This window comes from Camellia sinensis, chromosome 6 (assembly GCF_055761805.1).
Source record: "Camellia sinensis isolate YWXY chromosome 6, ASM5576180v1, whole genome shotgun sequence".
In the NCBI taxonomy this organism is placed as follows: Eukaryota; Viridiplantae; Streptophyta; class Magnoliopsida; order Ericales; family Theaceae; genus Camellia; species Camellia sinensis.
Genome location: NC_138966.1, coordinates 91,829,918 through 91,840,214, shown reverse-complemented (window position 1 = coordinate 91,840,214; position 10,297 = coordinate 91,829,918). Strand labels below are relative to the sequence as shown.

General features: G+C 34.0%; 1 protein-coding gene across 1 annotated transcript; it reads right to left on the bottom strand.

Annotated features, from left to right (window-relative positions):
- Positions 1-8,610: 8,610 nt before the first annotated feature.
- Positions 8,611-9,913, bottom strand: LOC114320010 (uncharacterized). The gene is made up of 2 exons (XM_028267099.2): positions 9,580-9,913; positions 8,611-9,299 (listed from the first exon to the last, which is right to left on the bottom strand). Exons 1-2 carry the CDS (start codon positions 9,732-9,734, stop codon positions 8,810-8,812), a joined length of 645 nt encoding a protein of 214 aa, XP_028122900.2. The 5' UTR covers positions 9,735-9,913; the 3' UTR covers positions 8,611-8,809.
- Positions 9,914-10,297: the final 384 nt, after the last annotated feature.

Here is a 10,297-nt window from a genome sequence, read left to right as displayed (position 1 = left end):
AATTACAACCAGCAACCAATCAAGGAACCCATTTAGACTTAGCTAAATTTGACCCACAAATATGGAAAGAAGTAATAGAGAAATGGGAAAAAGACGCGATAAAGGCATGGATGAATTATCCCTTTGAATCAACTGATATGTGGGAATATATGGAAACACTTTTAGGAGATTTAGCTTTTAATAGATATTTAACTTTTAAAGGAAAATACGAGGAGACAATTAAACAGCTTAAAGGATTAGGAGATAATCCATGAAATTTTACTAGTTTTATAAAAGAAATGTTTATAGGATACGATCCTTCTAGAAGAAATGATTATACTCAGAGTATAGCATTAACCGAGTTAGATCAGATAACACAAGGAAGTTGAAAATATGTTGTACCCTTTAGCAAGGAATATTTAGCCATAGCAACCAGAACTGGAAAAAGTTTTGATGAAGAAATAAGAAATAAATATTTTAAGAAATTACCGGGAGAATTAGGAAGAGATAGAAAATAAATGGTTAATTTATTATGCAAACTTAGAGCATCTCCAATGGTTATTGCTATGATACCATTGCTATTGTTATAATTTGGCAATGAATAGTGCTATTTAATTGTTATAGATTTTTTAGTAATTTTATTTTTGTGTATTTTTTTATCTTTTGTGACCTTTTTTTAATTGTTTGTAAAAAAAAAATTATACATTTATATTATTTCAGACTAAACAAATATAAAAAATTAAAAAAAATTAAATATAATACACCTCACAAAAAAATATACCACTATAAAAAAAAGAAATTTTTTTTTTACTTATAATAAAAATTAAAACCCAAAACTCTATCTCATTTGTTTGCCAAAAAATATACCACTACAAAAAAAGAATTTTTTTTTTTTTTTACTTTCATTAAAAATTAAAACCCAAACTCTATCTCATTTGTTTATCAGAACCCCACTAACTTTATCACTCTCTCATTTCTAGAACTCACCACCGACACCCCTCATTTTTAGTCTTCTGAAACCCAAAGCAGCATCTCTCTCTCTCTCTCTCTCTCTCTCTCTCCATCCTTTGATGGCGAAGGTGAAGCAACGTACCCCTCTCCACCATCTCTTCCCCAGAACCCACCCTCTCTTTCCCAAAACCCACCGTTTCTTTCCGAAGATTGCAGATCGAACACAAACCCGTTCTCTCTCTCTCTCCCCCGTGTCACAAACCCCGCTTCGCATATCACAAACAAGCTGAAAAGGAAGATAGAAACGAAGAACGTAGATTATTCTCCCCCATTTCATAGATCGCATATCACAAAGATCCATGTATTTATTGTTTAAAATTCGTTTGAAATTGTTTGAAATTGGTTGATGGGGTTGAAATTACTTGATTGCTCTATAAATTTGTTTGAAATTTGTTGATTGTTGTTGTCTGATTATGTTTATTTTATTTTATTTTTTGTAAAATGTTTTAATTTTTTTTTTTTTTGAAGGGTTTGGCTGTTTCACACAATTTCTTTTTTTTTTTTTTTATTGTTATAAACAATTTCTATTTTAGAAAAAAAAAAAAAATTTGGTGAATTTGGTTTTACAAAAAATTCAAGAAAAAAGGTAGTTTCACCCGATCTCTGTTTTGCTAGGAAGGATGAGAAATGGAGGGATGGAGGGAGGAAACGGTTGGTTTTAGTGACTTGGCAGCTGTCACAGCTTGTGCCATATTTGACACAACTTTTAACATTTGTCAAAGATAGTAGCTGCTAAAACTTGCCATTGGAGCTTTCTTTTTATCAATTGTTATCATAATTTGGCAATAGCAACTCCAATGGTACAGCATGGGAGATGCTATTACCAGCAAGAATAGCCTCAGGAGAAGTAAATATTAGAGGAGTTTTAAGAATAGGACCTAGAACAGTTTTTACATTTCAAAAGCTAAGAAAAAAATGTATAGAAGTCAAACTACAGAAATATTTGAAAAAACAAAACTATGGTTTATGTAGTGGCATAATATACACTCCTCATCAATATGAAGATAAATATAATAAGAAAAAATACAAAAAAAAAATATGGGAGATATAAAAAAGAAAAGTATTAGAAGAAAAAATATAGGAAACTATGGAGAAAGCAAAAATTCATTGGAAAAAATAGAACTTTTAACAAAATAAATTATAAGCGACTATCTAAAGAAGAAAAAGATAAAAGAAAACAGAGGTATGTTAGGAAACCTAATAGTAAAAAATTCAATTGTTTTATACGTGGAGAACCTAATCATTTTGCAAAGAACTGTCCAAAAAGACATAAGCCTAATACTAATAAACAAATAGATGAAGATATAGTAAGCATAAGCAGTGATGACTCTGACGTCTCTAACATAGTCAATAATTATGAATATCAAATAGAAGCCCTAAGTTCAGATAGCGATTCAGAAAGTGATACCGATATAGACAATCTTTTAGGACAACTTAACCAAGAAATAGGAATATGCTCTTCCTATAATAGTTTCTTTATGATGATGGAATGCAATCCAGATACCAAATGCCAACATAACTTTAGAATTGAACTAGGATTTGATACTACTAGATGCAGTTATTATAATTGGTTTCCAGCTAAAAATAAGAGAGTTCAATGTTTATTATGTAGTATAACTTATTGTACATTCTATTTAGAAAAATTAAATATGACACACAAGGTAACATTAGAAAATAAAGAAGAGATGCAAAAAGATCATAGTCCAGAAAACAAAGAATTACGCTTAACAATTAGAGAATTAGAAATATAGGTAAGAGAATTTAAACTACAAATATGTGAGATAGAAACTAAGGCTAATTTTCACATAGAACGTTTAGACTCAGAAAATAAACAACTTAACCAGCAGTTAGAACAATTTCATACAAAATATCCCTTAAAAGATAAACTTGTTGAAGAATATATGCACTTTTTAGAATTAGTCAACCTAGTTGATTCTCAACCCTTTAGTCAATATTTCCAAGCACAATCTGACAACGCATACTTACCATTTAATTACCCTGTCATACCCAAGCCAAATTTAGTTGAGATCTCTTGTTTAATCAAATTTGTAAAAAAAACTCTTAGTGTAAATGCCATGATAGATACCAGAGCCAGTAAATCATATATTGAACAACACATAGTTCCACCAAGATGGAGTACAACTTTTACAATCCCAGCTTTAGTCAGTATAGCTGATGGCACTAGACAAATGTATACACATTGCATCAATGGAGCACAAATTAGTTTTCATCACGTAGGCTCTCAAACTCAACATATAGAATGGTTCTCTTTACCCCAAGTTTGGATTGGAAATGCTCGACAAAACCATCCCTTTATATTAACTCACCATATATATATATTTTTTAAATGTTTATATTTTTTAACTACCAATTGATTTCATTGCTGATTAAAAAAAAAAAAATGGTTAGCATCTTCCCTCCAATCAGGACTGAATGGTGTTGTTGGGCCCGTAGGGGCCCACTACGAGTCCCGTTTCGATAATCTGAACTGTTTAATGAGTAGAACTCGTCGAGTACTATATGTCTATAAAAAATTACATTGATCAGATATCGATAGCTATTTCATCGGATCAGTTTTCTATCAACCGTTAATTTGTTCATTGTCAATTTTTTTTATACAAAACTGATTTGATCACATAGCTATCAATATCCGATCAACGTGAGTTTTTATAGGCACATAATACTCGACGAAGTCTACATATTGAATGGTTCGAATTATCGAAACGGGATCTATGATGGGCCTCCACGGACTCAACAATATTCTCTAATTCGATCTAATACTGGAGGGAAGCTCCTCCTAAAAAAAAAAAATATCTTCGCCATGGAAGGGGAATTGGGGTTCTTGCTGTGCGCTGTGAGGCCCGTTATGGGTGTGTCCCGAATTTTTTCAATGATTCGAACTGTTCATATTGTAAGGTTTGTCGAATAGATCATTCATGCAAAAAATCAAGTAAATTGGACATTTGTAGCCTCATCAAAAAAACACATTTGTTTTTCAAAAAATAAACGGTTAACATGATTTTAATAATTTTTTTAAAAACAATTAGGACATGATCATGGGGTTGCAGATGTCCGATTAACTTGATTTTTTATATGAATGATATACTTGACAAACCTTACAATATGAACGGTTCAGATCATCAAAATACAGTCAAAAAATGCCTCCATGAGACCTCACAGCAGGCTGCTCTGCCATAAGGCACGACAGCAACCCTCAATCCCCATGGAAGGATGCATCTATACAATCACGGCTTTAGGGTTCGTCTGGGAAGTGGGTTGGTTTTTTAGTTATTTTAACCTGGAGCTAAAAAGTCTAGTTTGAGAAGGGTTTTTTTTGTTTTTTTTATTTTTTTGTAAGAGAAAGAATGCAATGATTATGGGTTCGATGTGATGTTTTATCTTATTGGGCTAAAAAACCCTTCTTCTTTTTTTTGTGTGTGTGACTAAAATAGCTCCAAATCCAACCCAACCTAACCCAACCCTTCTTCCTAAACGAAGCCTATTACATAGCTTTTTGTTATTTGCATTCATCATTCCTTTTGACTAAAGGGAGTTTATTTGAAAAAAATGTAATTGACAGAATTGGGGAAAAGTTTAAAGAGAGAGAGATGGACAAAATCTCTTAAATATTTCCTTATCACCCTTATCCCTAAACTTGATAATCCTGAGTCCATTCATCAATTCAGACCCATCAGCCTTTGTAATGTCTTGTATAAAACCCTCACTAAAATCTTGGTTTGTAGGCTTAGGTCTCTTTTGGCCAGCAGTGGTGGTCCTTTTCAAAGCAGCTTCATTCCTCAACGCATGACTTGTGATAACATCATTATTGCTCAGGAGATCATTCATACTCTCAGAGGGCTTAAGGGCAAAAGAGATGATATGATCTTGAAAATTGATTTAGAAAAGGCTTATGACAACGTGTCTTGGCATTTCCTTTATCAGACCCTTGTTGATTTTAACTTTAATGATCATTGGATTGAGTTAATTATGAATTGTGTTACCAATGTAAAAGCCTTTATTCTTTGGAATGGTAAGAAACTGGAGGAGTTTCCTATAGAGAAGGGGTTGAGGCAAGGTGATCCTCTATCACCATACCTTTTTGTGTTATGTATGGAGAAACTCTCAAATATGATATCTGAGAAAGTTCATCAAAATAGGTGGAAGGGTGTTAAGGCTTCTTATAAGGGGCCTCTCCTCTCACATCTTTTTTTTGCTGATGATCTCTTATTGTTTGGGAAAGCTGATGTGAGTAATTTTAATACCATTATGGAGGTGCTGAATGATTTTAATGTTGCTTCTGGTCTCAAGATCAGTTTATTTAAATCCAAATTATTCATTTCTCCTAATATTGCTTGCCATGAAGCTAGGAGTTTGATTAATGTGCGTGATATCTCCTTGACTTCTGATCTAGGGAAATATCTTGGTATCCTTCTTATCCATAAGAGGTGTAATCGTCACTTCTTTTGGTTTATTACGGATAAAATCCAATGTAGACTTACCAGTTGGAAGTCGAACTTGCTATCCTTGACTGGGAGGTCTACATTGGTTCAAGCTGTCTCCTCTGCTTTGCCCTCTTATGCTATGCAAACTCTTGCTCTTCCGGGGAGTATTTGTAATGATATTGATAAATTAAACCGTAACTTCCTCTGGGGAGATACTGAAACTAGTAAGAGAGTCCATCTTGTGAAGTGGACGAATCTGTGCCAAAGTAAAAAGATGGGGGGGCTTGGCCTGAGAATGGCTAAGTCTCAAAACCTAGCTCTTTTGGCTAAGTTGGCTTGGAAAATTTTGATTAAGGAGGACTGCCTTTGGGTTAAAGTCCTTGAGGCTAAATACTTTTCTGATAGTGATTTATTCTCGTATTCTTCAAAAAAGTCTGCTTCTCACATTTGGAGAGGTATTCTCCAAACTAGAGATATCTTGAAGAAAGGGATTAAATGGAGTGTGGGTGATGGTTCTCGCATTTCCATTTGGTATGATTGCTGGTGTGGTGAAGAGGCTTTGGCTTTTATTTTCCCCAATCATCCTCTTATAACCTTTGAAAATGTGGTTACTCTTTTGGATGCTGAGGGTAACTAGGATATGGATGCGGTCCATGCTAAACTCCCTAGTGAGGCTCTCGGCTGTGTTTTGAAAGTAACCCTGCCGCGTTTTGTCATGTTTTCTAATAATCCTCATTGGAGGGGGTCTATTGGGGGAGGGTTCTCTACTGCTACAGCTTATAAAATTGCTTCTAATCAAGTGGATGAGAATATGGATTTTGAATGGGTGTGGAAACTGAAAATCCCACAAAACCTCAAATGTTTTCTCTAATTGATCCTTCTTGGCAGGCTTCTTACCAATGATACGAGAATGAGAAGAGGGTTGTTTGATAACGCAGAATGTCCTTGGTGTGGGTTTCATACTGAAGACACTACGCATATCTTTCGCAACTATGTGGTCACTAAGACTATTTGGAGTAATGTGGCTAGTACTCCATGGCTATCTGCTGATAGTCAGTTGTGTCTTACCTCTTGGATAAAAAAGAATTTGAAACCTCGGCAGCTTTCAGACCCTTTTTGGAATCTTCTTTTCATTGCTTCTCTTTGGCATATTTGGCTTGACAGGAATAAAAAAGTTTTTGATAATGTGGATCCCATTTTGAACCAGTCTTTACCTTATTCATAGTTATGCTAACCAGATTTTGCAAGCTTTTAGTATGAATGTTATTTCCACCCCACCGATAACCACTCTAATTAACCGGTTTCCTCCTTCTTCAGGGAAAATTAAACTCAACACTGATGGGTGTGCATGTGGAAACCCAAGGGATGGAGGCTTTGGTGAAGCCTTTCGCGATGAAGCAGGAACTTGGCTGTCCGGTTTCTTCGGCAAGCTCGAAAACTGTTATAGCCTCGAAGCTGAAATGTGGGGGATTTACCACGGCCTGACCATTGTTTTGGAGAAAGGACCCCGTGAAGTTATCATTGAAACTAACTCTACTATGGCTGAGGAGCTTCTGACCAAAGGCCCACCTCCAAATTGTTCATATCGAAGCATCGTTGAAGATTCTCGTCACTTGTTGCAACGTTGATGCTGCTCTATTCAACACATCATAGGGAAGCTAATCAATGTGCAGACATACTTGCTAATATGGGAGCTGATCAAGCAGAATTCCTGGTGGTTGTGGAGGAGCCACCTGCTGAAGTGCGTAGCCAAGTGCTTGCCGATATGGTTGGAGTGGGGAGGCTTTAGTGTCTCTGTTTATTTTTCTGCTTCTGTTTCTTTTCTCTTCCTATTCCGCTGTACCAAAAAAAAAAAAAATGGACAAAATTTAAGGAAAAAGATTGCCACCTTCATAGTTACAAAAAGCTTGTAACTAATCTTTTTATTTATTTTTTAATGATTCTTTTTTTCATTTATTTTTATTAGTATGAGTAAAAATATGATTGTGATTTTTTAAACTGATTGAGTTTTTTTAATTCACTGTATTTTTAAAAAAAAATAATTGTGTTTTTTAAATATAGATTGATGCTATATTTAAACTGATTGGGCTTTTAATTTAGTGTGTTTTTTGAAGAAAAAATAATTGTGTTTTCTAAATATCAATTAAATTTTTTTTTAACTCAATGATGAGAAAAAAAATTTGTTTAGATTGCTACAATCTCTATATTTTTTGATCACATGATGATTAGATTGTATTTTGTCTATCAAAAAAAAATTATAATTTAGTTTTTTAACTCTTTGATTTTTTAAATCCAATCTCGTGCATAGTCCACATAATATGTTAGTATTTTTTAATGCTTAAATGAGAGTTAAGCGTCGTTTGGCAAGTGACTTTTTTAGTCAAAAAGTAAAAAAATTACTAAAAAAGTCAAAAAGTCAACAATTTATATCAAAAAGTCAAATATTTCTTTTTCTCTCTACTCTTTACACATCTTTTCGTGAAAAATTAAAAATTCATCTCAAACATACTAGTTTTTTTTACATCATATTTTAGCTAAAAAGTCAAAAAATTACTAAAAAAGTATGTTCCCAAACAGAGCCTTTGTCAATAAAAAATTTAAATTAATTATAAAATCAAAAAATTAAAAATTTTAATTTGTGACCTTAGAGGCTAGAACAGAATGCTTCTCATTAAAAATTCTCTTTTTCTTAATATAAATTTGGCTAAAATAACTCAGGCCAAACAAAGCCAGTTAGGAGCATCCAAACATTTTTTTTTGATTCAAAATAAGTTTAGGAGGAGGGGAGGCTACCCCACTCCAAGGCCAGGGAAAGCGTTACGCAATATTGCCCACCAACAAAGGACTACCGGCAACGGGACTCGAACCTAAGCCAAATGGGCGAAGGGAAGGAGCCTTACCAACTAAACCAACCCTTGTTGGTGGAGCATCCAAACATTCAAATGGCCAGAATCCACAATCCCAAAAATTTTGAGTCACACATGCAATTGCACGAAATGGTATGAATCATAAAATACAATAATTTTGAGATACTACCATCCATCCAACTAGGGTGTATTAAAACAAAATGACAGAAATAATTTGAAATAGAAAATCCTATACATATCTAAATGGGATCTAAAACAAAATGACAAAAAAATTTGAAATAAAAAATGAAAATGTTATGAACCTCAAATGATTTATTAAATTTTTTACCAAATTTCTCACATAGATAGAATCCACATGAATCTACATATCAAATTTCTCACATAGATAGAGTCCACATGAATCTCCATGTGTATGAGTCTCCTACCCATAAAAAAAATTTAATAAATCATTTGGATATCTAATATAAGCCAATAGAAAATCTTATACATATCCAAATGGGATCTAAACCATTATTGGCTAGACACCTCATCCAAGAGCTTATACCTTCTCACCTTATTTCTAAACACTTGTTTAGAAATCCCACCATTTGACATCTCCTCTGACTTTGTCCTCCTCAGCCTCTCCTCCACCCCACCACCACTGATGACCCTTTTCCGGGCTGCTGCTGCTGCCGCCACCGCCACCAACGGCGATCTCTCCGGTGACCGTTGTTTCTTGATGGGCCCACTGGATTGAAACTGAGAAGTGCCTTTATGATGATGATGATGATGATATTGATGAGCCTTTAGGCCTCCATGATTGTTGTGATGATCACTGCCACTATTATTCTTCTTGATCTTGTTGTTGTTGATGATTAGTCGATCATCTTCGCTGCTGTTGTTCCTACCAGATGATGTTGAATTGGAAGAGTTTGTTTTCTCTGTTCTGTCATCCCTTTGACTCAGGCACCAATTGCAGACTTGGTATGACTCAGCTTTTGGATACAGATTGCTACAGTACCTGTTCAATTATTTAAGTTTTGACGATGAGGTCCAAAAACAGAAGATAATTAATAGTTCTCAATTGAAACCGGAATTGATTGATACGCATGTGATTTTCATTCCATATATATGATATACCGGGGTACATATAATTATCAATTGAATAAAAATACTATATATATATATATACATATATGTATCAATATCAATTGAGATTTAGACAAAAGGTGAGACCCAGATAAGAAAAACAAAGAAAATTAAGATTGATGGTTTGGATTAACCCTCCATTGAATTGGTACCTGTGCTGAGATCTGAATAGGCAGACTTTGCAGTTGAAGAGTTCATGAGAGAGACCAAAATCTCCACACATGCAGCACTCTTGTGATGCTGTTGTTGTTGCTGCTGCTGCAGTAGTTCCTGACTTGCCTCCTCCTCCTGTTGTTGTTGTCATCATCTTCTTACCATTTCTAGAGAGAGAGTCAGAGAGAGAGAGAGAGAGGTATATGGGAAGGGAAGGCCCTCCACCACACACCAAGATAAATAAGAATGAGAAGACAATTGGATGGTGATAATAACGCGTAGAGATGAACTTTCAATTAATATTGCGTCCCGTGTTTGTCTGATTAATTAATTCACCAAGGATCCTCTAGAGTTTTTTTTTTTTTAAAGTGGTGTGTTGTATGGGTGAGATTTAATGTTAAAAAATTGATATAACTTGTCATTAAATTTCAACCATACAACACACCACTCTAAAAAATTTTAGAGAAAAAAAACTCTAGAGGAACCTTACTCTAATTAATTACTTGCCCAAAATAAATTTCGCAGTGTTGACTCACGAGTACGGGTTACCTGGCATGAGTGGGCCTTGATTTTGGGTTGATTTTTATAATATCAACTGTTTCATTGAATAGATTATGATCGTTAAAAAAAAAAATATATATATATATATATAAATTAAATCAGATATTATTGGTTGTTAGATTAGATAACATTTATTTAAATAAATAATAAATATAA

Excerpts from the sequence above, each read along its gene's own strand:
- LOC114320010 (XM_028267099.2), bottom strand. The coding sequence starts at position 9,734 with ATGATGACAACAACAACAGGAGGAGGAGGCAAGTCAGGAACTACTGCA. Across the intron at positions 9,300-9,579 it reads CTATTCAGATCTCAGCACAG|GTACTGTAGCAATCTGTATC; the intron begins GTACCAATTCAA and ends ATAATTGAACAG.